The sequence below is a fragment of the Heptranchias perlo genome, chromosome 3 (assembly GCF_035084215.1).
Source record: "Heptranchias perlo isolate sHepPer1 chromosome 3, sHepPer1.hap1, whole genome shotgun sequence".
NCBI lineage: Eukaryota > Metazoa > Chordata > Chondrichthyes > Hexanchiformes > Hexanchidae > Heptranchias > Heptranchias perlo.
Genome location: NC_090327.1, coordinates 80,212,834 through 80,225,036, shown reverse-complemented (window position 1 = coordinate 80,225,036; position 12,203 = coordinate 80,212,834). Strand labels below are relative to the sequence as shown.

Genomic DNA, 12,203 nt, shown 5'->3' with positions numbered 1-12,203 from the left:
TAATCTGGCATCAGCAAGTAGATTACTCAACTGGGTAGTGATGAACTATATGCTGCTCTATATTTTTGAAAGAAACACTGCAAAATACTTTAAATGTCTCCATTTTTGAAAACGCCTGTCATGCAACACCAGTCAGTATTGGGTGACGCCGGCTGTTACCTTTTAGCAAAATTCTAGTGACAACCCGCAAGCAAGTCATTGCTTGAGATTGTGGCCCTCAATGATAGGTTAGTGAGTACCCTGGGTTCAGTAGGACCCTTGCCTCCCACCAAGTTATGGCCTCAAAGACTACCAGCTCTTACAACCCCTAACCCTTCTAAATTTTTGTATCATAATTCTCTAAATTCCACAAATGTAATTTTCATGAATTATCCATTTTATGACTTTTTTTTAAAACAGACATTTTTCATATATCTGTAAATGACTAACATTTAATTGAAGTGTATGCCATTGTAGTTTAATCATTATATTAATTTCTTCCTTTGGCACTTTTTGCTCTCCGAATTGCCTTTCCCTAATTATTGTTTAGTCACAAATATTTTCCTCTTTCTCTAGGTCTAGATTACATTAAACAGAGAATGCAGGAAGCAATGGGATATACAGAGAAGAAAGAAGAACCTCCACCTCCAAAAGAAAATAAAAAGTCTTCGCCAAGTAACAGTACTCATTTCTACAGGAAAGGTACAACGCCACCACATACTCCTGGACACAGCCCTGGCCCTACACCTCCTCCTTCACCACCAATATACAAGAAAACTCCAAATACCAGCTGGAATAAAGGCTCTGCCAGTAGTGTGAGCAAGGATGTATCGGGAGCTACAGCGAATAGACCATCATCAAAAAGTGGCGCCAAGATGAGTACTAAGCAAGACAGTGAGTGGAAACCTCAGCCCACGACTGCTGGCAATGGACAGTTACATAGCGCATACCATAGTTACTTTGTACGTACAGATGTAAAACTGCCACCTGAAGAGCCAGAGGAACATGCTAATCCTTCACCATTGACACTCGGGAGGTTACCACCACCGCCAAAGCCAATGCCTACAAGACCATCATCTATAAAGTCATCTGTCAAGGAAACTAAATCTGAGCCAAAATTGAAGAAACAGTTGTCCATTGTTGTTCCTGAACCAAAGAAACTATCAAAATATCAATCACATGGCATTAGTGTGGAAGAAACAGAAGAAATTGTAGAGTCGGTATGTATCCATCATTTGTCATCATGCAGTTTTCCATAGTATCCTGTAAAGTACCATTAAAGGAAAAATAGAAAGGTTGTTCAGACTAATCCTGCAGCAATTCCTGTTAGCTGACACATCCAGAGCATATCGTATGTCACCAGCCTGAGATAGTAGGACTTGCTTTGTTCAAGTCTTTGAGACCATCCGACTGCTTCACCTGAGAAAAGAGACCTTGTAACCTTGTAAGTGTTTCAACTAATATTTCCAGGAGTATAAAACTAGCAAAGATTAACTCCTTGGAGCGACAGAAAATCTGTTAAATATTAACTACATTTTGGCAATACCAGATTGCCAGACAAAGTCAATGTAGCAAATATTTACGGGATTTTCCTTAAAAGGCTGGTATTTGTTATTCAAAATACATATCTCTTTTATATTAGAAAACAATACTCTTACCTGGAATTTCTTTGATTTTTTTTAAAGAAGTGTCTCCTTTGCAGCTAGGCTGCTCCAGTGACAATCACAGAAAATATCCCAGAATGTCCTAGTTCAACTCTATAGCAAACAATAGGGGAAATGACTTCAAACTGCTTGGGAGCTATCTGATCCTGGGAAACCCCACCACAGGCTGGGATGCCCACACCTACAGCAAAATCAGAAAGAACGAGGTGCAATTAAAAACAAAAGAGACATATTTAGTGACTAATTCAAATGCTGCAACTTTGTTGGTTTTAATTTTTAAATAATCACACCTGAACTCTCCCAATAGGCCAGTGGGTAAATGCATCAGATGGGCCCTGTGTGCAAAGTTAAAGACAAAAGTCTAGAAATTCTTGGGTTTTAGGGGGCGAAAACCTGACGCAGCAGGTGGCAGGAACAGGAATCTGGGGCAGAACCCATTTCCACCACTTTAAGGCTCTAGGAAGAGGGCACAGGTGCTGCTTCCACCCACCAACTCCCTCGCCCCCTGTCATGGCGTCACTTCTGGAAGCAGGACTGGCAGAATCCCGGAAACCCCGCTAGTTTCACCAGCTATACAACCAGTGGTGAGTATACCTGCATGAAGTAGGTGTACTTGCTGTACAGGGCTGCAAATGAGGGCCACAGTGCCATATTCAAACTGCAGCAGATCCAAGAGAGGTTGATTGCTGTTTGGATTTTGGTAGCAGGAGCAGCTTTAAGGATATTCCTGTCAGTTTTAGACAAGCCTGCCCCCACCTCTCCCTCACAAGATCCCCCTCCCCTGCCTGCTCCAAAATGCCCCCAGATCCTTGGGCCGGGTGCCCCAATAGCACCGGTACTGGCATAGGCCACAGACCCGATTACTTAAATCACCCTGAACAGAATAGTAATTCTAAATCCTCCTTCACTGCACCAGCAATGGGCAATGTTTTCTTCACCCACCTCTCCCTCTGTCTCCTGTGCTCCCCTAGAAATTCCTCCAGTTATACCACCTATATGGTCAATGATGCGTATGCCTGCAGGAAGCAAGCGTACCTGCTAGTGCAGGGCCCACAATTCCATTTTGAAATGATCCCAGAGCAATCGATTGCCACTTGGAGATAGGCTGACCGGAAAGGAAAACCTTTTTATATGCTTCTGGTACACTAAATTTGGCCAATTCTGACCAACCGGGCTCCTGTGACCTGGGTCAGGTAGCTGGATGAAATTAGGTGGCTGGCCGAGAGCTGGCATTTGGCTGCTGGTTATGGATGGGTGGTTTCTGGTGGCAGGCTGCTGTGGATTGGCGACTGACTACTGATGCGACTGGCTGTGGCTGACTGGCCTTCCTGCTCTGCATGGTTCAGCTACTCGCTGGTCGGACTCACTAAACCATCAGGGGAGCTTATTTTGTGTATCTTTGTGCCTCATGAAGTGTATACATCATCAAGTATTTCTCTCTATACAAAAAAAAAGTCTTCTCTAAAACAATGGAAAGTGTAGAGAAGATATTTTTGATATGATCTACAACATACCCAATTCTAAAATTGCCACTATTGTCCCACGACCCCGTCCCTTCCACTCTGATACTAAAGGCCAGGTATCTACCTCCAAACTGGTATTTCTTGTTCACTGTCTTGCTGTGGATCCTGTGCTTCAAAGAGGTATGAGGTAAAAATTGAATACTGGGTAAAGAAGCTTCGACTTCTCATGAGCAAAGCCATGGAAGATCAATTAGTATCCTAAAAAGAACACTGGTACTTTGAAAAGTATTCAAAAGGCAAAAGATGATTCCTGGTCTTGAGGAGCTCAAGTTATTTGCATTGGGAAAAAAGATAGAGGTGGAACATAATTAAGGTTTTCAAACTGATGAGAATTTGGTCAAAATTTGGATTTTTTTTTTCCTCACTACATTCGGAATGAGGAACCACAGGATATCTAGCACTAACCAGATGTTTGGATTACTGCAGACTGAACTAAATTAGATGAATGACCTTCTCCTTTGTTCCTAATCTTTTTAGCTGCTTTTTGATCTGCAGAATAATGTTAGTTTACCACAAAAAAAATAATGTTGGTTGGAATTCCAGTTCTCCAGCTGTCTTTCCTTGTAACCCTGTCCCATATAATAAGAACATAAGAAATAGGAGCAAGAGTAGGCCATTCGGCCCCTCACCTGCTCCGCCATTCAACAAGATAAACCCCACTTTCCCACCATATCCCCGATTCCCTTAGTGTCCAAAAATCTATCGATCTCAGTCTTGAATATGTTCAACAACTGAGCATCCACAGCCCTCTGAGGTAAAGAATTCCAAAGGTTCACAATCCTCAGTGAAGAAATATTTCCTCATCTCGGTCCTAAATGGCCGACCCTTTATCTTGAGACTATGACCCCTAGTTCTAGACTCTCTAGCCAGGGGATACAGCCTCTCATCATCTACCCTGTCAAGCCCTCTAAGAATTTTATACATTTCAATGAGATCTCCTCTCATTCTTCTAAACTCCATAGAAAAAAGCCCATTCTACTCAATCTCTCCTCAAAGGACAAACCTCTCATCCCAGGAATCAACTCCCTCTAAGGCAAGTATATCCTTCCTTAGGTAAGGAGACCAAAACTGTACACTGTACTCCAGGTGTGGTCTCACCAGAACCCTGTAAAATTGCAGCAAGACCCCCTTACTCTTATACTGCAACCCCATTGCAATAAAGGCTAACATACCATTTGCCTTCCTAATTGCTTGCTGTACCTACCTGTTAACTTTCTGTGATTCGTGTACAAGGACACCAAAATCCCTCTCACTACCAACATTTCTTAGTCTCTCACCTTTTAAAAAAATTCTGCTTTTCTATTCTTCCCACGAAAATGGATAATTTCACATTTCCCCACATTATATTCCATCTGCCACCTTCTCGCCCACTCACTTAACCTGTCTATATCCCTTTGCAGCCTCTTTGTGTCCTCCTCACAGCTTACTTTCCCACCTAGCTTTGTATCGTCAGCAAACTTGGATACATTATACTCGGTTCCCTCATCTAAGTCATTGATATATATTGTAAATAGCTGAGGCCCAAGCACTGATCCTTGCGGCACCCCACTAGTTATAACCTGCAAACCCGAAATTATCCCGTTTTATTCCTTCTCTCTGTTTTCTGTCCGTTTACCAATCCTCAATCCATGCTAATATATTACCCCAATCCCATGAGCTCTAATCTTGTGTAACAACTATTGTGTGGCACCTTATCGAATGCCTTTTGAAAATCAAAATATATTACATCCACTGGTTCCCTCTTATCTACCCTGCTAGTTACACCCTCAAAAACTCCAATAGATTAGTCAAACACTATTTCCGTTTCATAAAATCACGTGGACTCTGCCTAGTCATATTATAATTTTCTAAGTACCCTGTTACTACACCCTTAATAATAGATTCTAGCATTTCCTGACTACTGATGTTAGGCTAACTGGCCTATAAATCCCTGTTTTCTCTCTCTCTCCTTTCTTGAATAGCGGGGCTACATTTGCTACTTTCCAATCCACAGGCACCATTTTAGAATCTAGGGAATTCTGGAAGATCAAAACCAATGCATCCACTATCTCTGCATCCTCCTCTTTTAGAACCCTGGAATGTAGGCCATCAGCTCCAGGGGATTTGTTGGCTTTTAGTCCCATTCATTTCTCCAGTACTTTTTCTTTACTAATATTAATTACTTTAATTTCCTCACTTTCATTAGACCGTTGGTTCCCCGCTATTTCCAGTATGTTTTTTGTGTCTTCTGCTGTGAAGACAGATACAAAATATTTATTTAACGTCTCTGCCATTTCCTTATTCCCCATTATAATTTCTCCTGTCTCTGCCTCTAAGGGACTCACATTTACTTTCGCAAATCTCTTCCTTTTTACATACTTATAGAAGCTCTTACAGTCTGTTTTTATATTTCTTGTTAGTTTACTCTCATATTCTATTTTCTCCCTCTATCAATTTCTTGGTCATCCTTTGCTGATTGGATCAATTACATTGATCTTGTAGTTTTAAAAAATAATTTCAGAAAGCCAGTTTGAAAATTAGCCGCTCGATCATTTTGAAGAAGAAATCCCGTCACATAGAGATGCAAGGGCCGATTTTAATTCCCGGCGGGAGGGGACGGCAATCCCACGTGGGGGTGTTTGTTGGAGGCAAATATTAACTGATTTTAACGCATTTGTGTTTCCAAACTAAAAAGGCTAAAAACATTTTTAAAAAGGCCCTTCTGGAAGCACACTTTATATTTTCTTTGAAACAACCTCTATAACCATTTATCCCTGCCCACAGAGATCTCTTAAGAGTTCTAAAATGTTCTCATTCATTCACATTTTATTGACGGATGTTCTGATCCCAACATGGACACTACAACTGAGTCTGGAGTATAAGCAATGAAGTGGCAACTTCCAATTCTGTCCAGCAAAGTTTCAATTTTGTATACTTTTTAACAAAAACCTTAGTATGTGTTTACTGTGCTATTTTGCTGATTATTGATTTTTAACTTTGTCATGATCATTAACTTTATTTTAGCAGCACAAAGGTAAGTACATTAGAAATAACAAAACAGCAAAAAGCCCATCAAGCTTCCACCTTCCACCGAAGATATAGGCCCTGAAAGCTCACATTGTTTTCAGCATTTCTGGCGTCCAAAGTCAGGACGACTGGCCAGCAGATTTTGGTGGAAGCCATTTCCACAAGTTTTCTGCTCCAAAAAATGAAAGGCCCAAATTTCCAACTATGATTTGGTCCTTCCAGAAGAGATAGAGAGAAACTGTTCCCATTGGCAGAAGGGTCAAGAACCAGAGGCCATAGATTTAAGGTGTTTGGCAAAGGAACCAAAAGTGTCACGAAGAGTAACTTTTTTACACAGCGAGTGGTTTGGATCTGGAATGCATTGCCAGTGGGGGTGGTTGAGGCAGATTCAATCATAGTTTTCAAAAGGGAACTGGATAAGTACTTGAAAGGAAAAAGTTTGCAGGGCTATGGGGATAGGGCAGGAGAGTGAGACTAGCTGGATTTCTCTTGCAAGAGCCAGCACAGACTCAATGGGCCAAATGGCTTCCTTCCGCGCCGTAACCTTTCTATGATTCTAAGATCTACCCCTAAAACAACCAATCCCAAGCTGACATTTATCCAACTCCTTTTTGAAGGAGTTAATTGGCTCAGCCTCAAATGATGTTGCTGGAACCCTGTTCTGTCAACAGTGGAGGAAGTCACACAGCTTTCATTTTAATGTATTTCAGAATCACGTTAAAAAATGGTACACATGAATTAAGGTGGAGACGAGCAAATCAAAACAGAGCATGATGAATTGCTGGGATTTTTGAAAAACTATTATCGATAGTTTGAAATGAAGTTCAGCCTGCATAAGTCATTCCATTGGTATCGTGTACCCCTTTTTGCTCCATCTCTCCTCTCCCTCCCCCTGCAAAGATTAAAAACCTGTTTGCAAGGCCTTTGTTCCTTTACTTCGAGGGGGGAGGATTTGCTATAAGCCCCATTTAATTACAGGTTGTCTCATGTGCCATTACTTCATTTTAGTTGAGGATTATTTTTTGAAATGTGTTTTCATGTTTTCAAACCAGAGTTAATTTTCAGTGTTAGTCAGAATGCATCTGTCACCATTTGATGTTGAATTCCATTTTATCAATAGGTCTTTGCATATTCTGAAAGATTATTCAAGATTTCAGAAAAGTTTATATTAAATGTAATTATAGCACCTTCTGGGTTGTTGGCAACTTGACTGCAGTATTTAGAAATTGTTAATTTATATTGTGTAATGCAGTGCTAGTTTGAGAAGATGTCCTTTGGAAAGAAAATGGATGGGTGAAACGTTTTTAAAGATATACTAAAACTGTACCACTAATAACGTGCACCAGTCACATAAATAACAAAGCTTCTTTACAAAAATTACAGAGTCCAAATACAATCTTGGTCATCCTGGTTATGCTGTTGAATATTGGTTTAGCTATTCTTTTTGTCCATTTCCTGACTTGACACGAATTTGCCAAGGTAAGAATTTAATTTTCTTGGTCAAAGATTGTATTATAAAATTTTCAGCAACTGCTTTACCTTCTTATCACTGTCATTAAACTGTTCATTTTTTCTTGTCTAACTTTAGCTGTGCCTGAATGTGATTCAACATAGTTATTTAATGTTCTAACTGTTTTGACCCTTCAGTGAAGTCATGAAAACTAAGGGTGTTAGCCCACAGTTCTCTACAGTTGTGCCATCAGCCTTATTATTGACACCAGACATGCTGAGACACAGGGAAAGAGGCTTGGAATTGGTGTGGGACTCAGGAAAGATGAGACATGGAAATTAAGTCAGGGGCTGATGTATGCCCTGGTGATGATTTGTGGCTCTGGATCCTCTGAAAACTGAAGCAAGTGGCCATGTTGTTGGAAAAATCTGCTGAACCAGCCTAACCACTGAAGTGCATGGCTGCTCCATCTGCTCTAGTGGAGTGTGACTTAACTGGAAATGTACAGACTGCACTTTTGTTGATGGACGCTAACAGCTGCCTTACTTTTTTACTGTCTTGACGTTTAGTTGGGAGAAGGGAACGGCTGCCAAAGGAATGTGGTTGGAGGATTCTGTGCTGTGGATGCAATTTCCAGTGGTCACTCCTATCTCGTTAGAAGAAGTACATTAGCAGCATCACTCAACCAGTCTTACTCCATTACCTGCTGCTTCTAACATCTTGTACTGTGTTCTGGGAGATTTTTTTGAAAAAGTTCACACGCTTTTTGCATGAAAATTATAAATTTTCTGTCACAGATTAAACTTTTTTTTTGTCTAATGTTTAGAGCATTTATTTAGATCAACCTGAGTTCATTTCCTTTGCTTTCAGTGACCGCATTAGGAGCCTCCATTCAATTTACATGATTATTGAAGTGCTGGTGACCAGTACCCAAATTATCATATGTGTCAACAGTTAAGGGGTTTTTTTTGCATGTAGAAATTATTTTTTTTTAAAGTGAAGTAAATTTTATTGTGTTGAATACATTCAGGTAGAGCATTGTAATTTGAATGTTAACAAAGCTGATGCCTTTATAAGTCTTCAGAAATGATAATGTTTACCTCAGACATATTGGTCTCTATGGATTTTCTTTTTTGGAATGTTTGTTGAATCTTTCATTGTCTTAATTATTTTAAGTGACACTAATTAATGTGGTCAAAGGTGATTTCTGAACCATTGCCTTGTATCACCCTTCATGTTATTGTGTTGGCATGTTTATTTCAAAAGGGTTCCGTATTTGGTGTGGTTAATTTGAGACTAGAACACTAGATTTATTTTTAATCTCAAAAAAGCAAGGGCTGGATAAGTTTTTTAAAAATTATATATATGTGTTGAAGAAAGAATTCATATTCCACAAGTACTGAATTTAAATGTAAACTGTATGTTAGTTTACATGGTTTAGTGCAAAATATTGTCATCAGTACATAATTTCAATTGGCAACATGAAGGTGGTACTGTTTGTGGAGTGTATAGATGCTACATAATTTATTATCTGAAATCAGGCTGATTTCAGATCAGTAATAGATGGTGTTTTTTGCAGAGGTGTTTTCAGAATCCTATGTGTGTGACCAGTGTGAAATGAAGAAGAAAACTGAAAAGACAGGAAAAGAGAATGAAAGACAAATTGCCGCCAATGTACAGCAAATCTGGCCATGCTTCAAATGGACATTTAGTTCACACTATACGTCTTTGGGTCAGTGCAAATGTAATAAAAGCTTATGTAAAAACTTTTTTGTCTGGCACAAAAATCAAGAGTTGTTGGGAATGTTTTTTGAAATGAAGTTCACTTTAGTAATTTAATTTTAAAAAAAGGGATTTTCTTATATTAAAATCATAAGCTTTTTTAAGAAGCATGAGCCAGAAACTGCTGGCATTTTTCTAAATGTACACAGCTCTATTTTAGCATGGATCCTTTTTTTCTTTTTTAAAAAATAAATGACATGCTATACACTGCTTTATATTTATCAGACAATGCTCCAACTCGACAACACTTGACAGTTGTCAATAAATTGTTATATATTCTAACACTTTGAATGTCTTTTTCTGGTGTTTTGAGACTCAGAATCTTTAATTCTGTTCTTTGTAAACTTTTTGTTCTGTACAGTTTTCTTGACTGTAATTGCTTGAGAATAAAACTATTATTTGTTCCTACAGTCATGCTGTGTGTGCCAGTTATCTGAATGCCAACTACATGTTACTCAGATATTAGCTCCTTGATCACTGTCACATTTTCAGGATTTTGACCAATTTTGCGCAGAAAGAATTTGGAAAAGGAGTTACTTTTAATGTTGGGTTTTTCAAAGCATGGTGTATTCACACAAAGGGGCAGACATAGGACCCCGCTGCGAACATTTTTCAGGCACAGAACGGGGCCCAAAAGCACCAATTTCACAGTGCTGTCTCCCACGTCACAAGTGCGCCACAAATACGTCTGACCCTAATTTGGGGTTGGACGATTTTACAGGTGTCAGGTTCCTTGCATATATTAATGAGGGGCCAAACGTCTGTTTTAGCTCCCCTCTGGGACATTGGGCTGCCCTGATCAGAACAGATCTCGGACCTGCTCCGCTCAGGTTTTCTGGACGTGAATGTGGCCTAGCAAGCAGCCGCCACCAAAGAGTAGGGTGTTTTTTAAGGTTGATGCAGGAGGGCCACTGCCGAGCTGCAATAGATTCCCCTCCCGTTGTCCTCTCCCCACCCACACGAGAGCCGTTGCCAGGAGACAAGCGACTCAGAATTTGTCTGTTTCAAATGGGAAGCGTGATAGACACCAGCAGTTCACCTAAATTATTGAAATGAGGCCCGAGGCCCATTTTCAGACCAGCCTTGGGCCTTCCGATTGGGGCACGCACTCCATTGGTATGGACCGAAAAACAGGCCATAATCAGTTTCCACCCCAAATTTTTTTTTATGTTGGGCTCAGAGACGATAGGTAGTTAAGATGCTAACGAGCTAGCGTTAGAAACAAGTCAACTGTTTCTCCATTGACTGTAAATAATAAGCAATCCTTTAACTGTTTTGGCAATTGAAAAATACCTCATACCCATTCTTTCGGAAGGCCTTCAATCCATTTTCTGACCATGGGAAGAGAAGAAAATACCGAAACACAGACATAGGGGGCATGATTTTTAATCGGAAAAACGGGTGGGTTGGGGTGAGGGGGCAATAAAAAATGTTTAAATTATTCACGGAGGCGGGCCAAGGGGCAGGCGACCAACCTGCTCTTAGCAGGCGGGTCAGTCAGTAAAAGCTTTCAAGGTGGCTGCGGGCTTCCACTTTGACAGATTTTCTGTATTTAACCTCTGGGGGCTGGGATTTCCGGGCCTTCTGCTTCACGCCACGTGAGACGAGGCGAGAAGGCCCGAAACTGTAAGTAAATGCCTTTACACCACAGCTTATGGGGCAGGAGTGCTTCCCCCAGGCCCAACAAGCCTACCTGCCTCGACTCTACAAACATGATCGACCCCAGCCCAGCTATGATCTCCGACCCCCACGATGATCTCCGACACCCCACCCCCCGACGATCTCCTGACCCCCTCTGATGACTGACCCCCTCACCGGTGTCAGACCCCCCCCTCCCCCCGATGACTAACCCCGATAACCCCCCCGCCCCCAGTGAACCCCAACTCCCCCCCCCCCCCCCCCCCATTTAACACTCACCTGTTCACATCCTCTTCCTCCTTCTCCCGTCTGATTGAGACCAGCCTATCAATCAGGCCGGCCTGTCAGGCTGGAAACCATTAAAAAAAAGTCATCCTTGTGTCAAAATCATAAGGACGTCCGGAAAACCCGTACTTCTGGGTTTCCCGACAGGAATTCCACCGCCACCCCCCCTTCCCCCCCCCCCCCAACCGCCTCACTGCCACACCCCCACTAAAATCATGACCCTGCAGTTGGTTAGGTGTTTGAAACAGAATGTTGTGAGGCTGCAAAAGGTTGGAGTACAAGAGAGAGTAGTGAGAAATAATTTTGTTTAACTTAAGCCAGACAACCCACTGATGTGATGAATCATAGCGTGTTCATAATTGTTGTATTACTAAGTAAAGACAAGTTTGTACTGATAAAACCAAGTGAAACTAACCATAACTGTTGCTCTGTATGTTTACTTGCTGTGAAATAAAGCAGCTTAATGGTTCACATCAAACCTCGTCTCACCAAGTGATTGCTTGGTTCAACATCAGAGAGAGTGAAGAAGTTCCTGTGCAAAAGATACGAATATTTGGTTCAGGTTGCAAGAGTACTATTGTTACACTTCTGGGTTATGCTTTCATACAAGCAGGCTCAAGGGGTTGTATGGCCTACTCCTGCTCCTATATCTTATGTTCTTAGATGTAGGACAGTGTGTGATAAAGTAAGCCGCTCAGATCATTTGTGGGTGCGACTGACAGCACTGAACCTAAAATGGTATCTATGGTCGACACGAATTTGTAACAATCGCCATCCTCTCACGCCGTCCTTGGGGATTTTGATGGTGCAGTACACTGGTACCAAGCATAATCATGCAGTGGTTGGATGCAGGTTTGTACATGTTATTTTCCATAC

General features: G+C 41.1%; 1 protein-coding gene across 2 annotated transcripts in view; it reads left to right on the top strand.

Moving 5' to 3' along the window:
• jph1b (junctophilin 1b) overlaps positions 1-11,805 on the top strand; it is a 119,917-nt gene extending 108,112 nt beyond the window's left edge. The window contains exons 4-6 of one of the 2 annotated variants that reach the window (XM_067980478.1): positions 556-1,199; positions 7,556-7,651; positions 9,202-11,805. In XM_067980478.1, the coding sequence (XP_067836579.1) occupies positions 556-1,199; positions 7,556-7,636 (725 nt within the window). In that variant the 3' untranslated portion in view covers positions 7,637-7,651; positions 9,202-11,805. Of the gene's footprint in view, positions 1-555; positions 1,200-7,555; positions 7,652-7,819 lie in introns of both variants that reach the window. The other variant, XM_067980477.1, reaches the window with a different exon arrangement.
• The last annotated feature ends 398 nt before the right edge of the window (positions 11,806-12,203 follow it).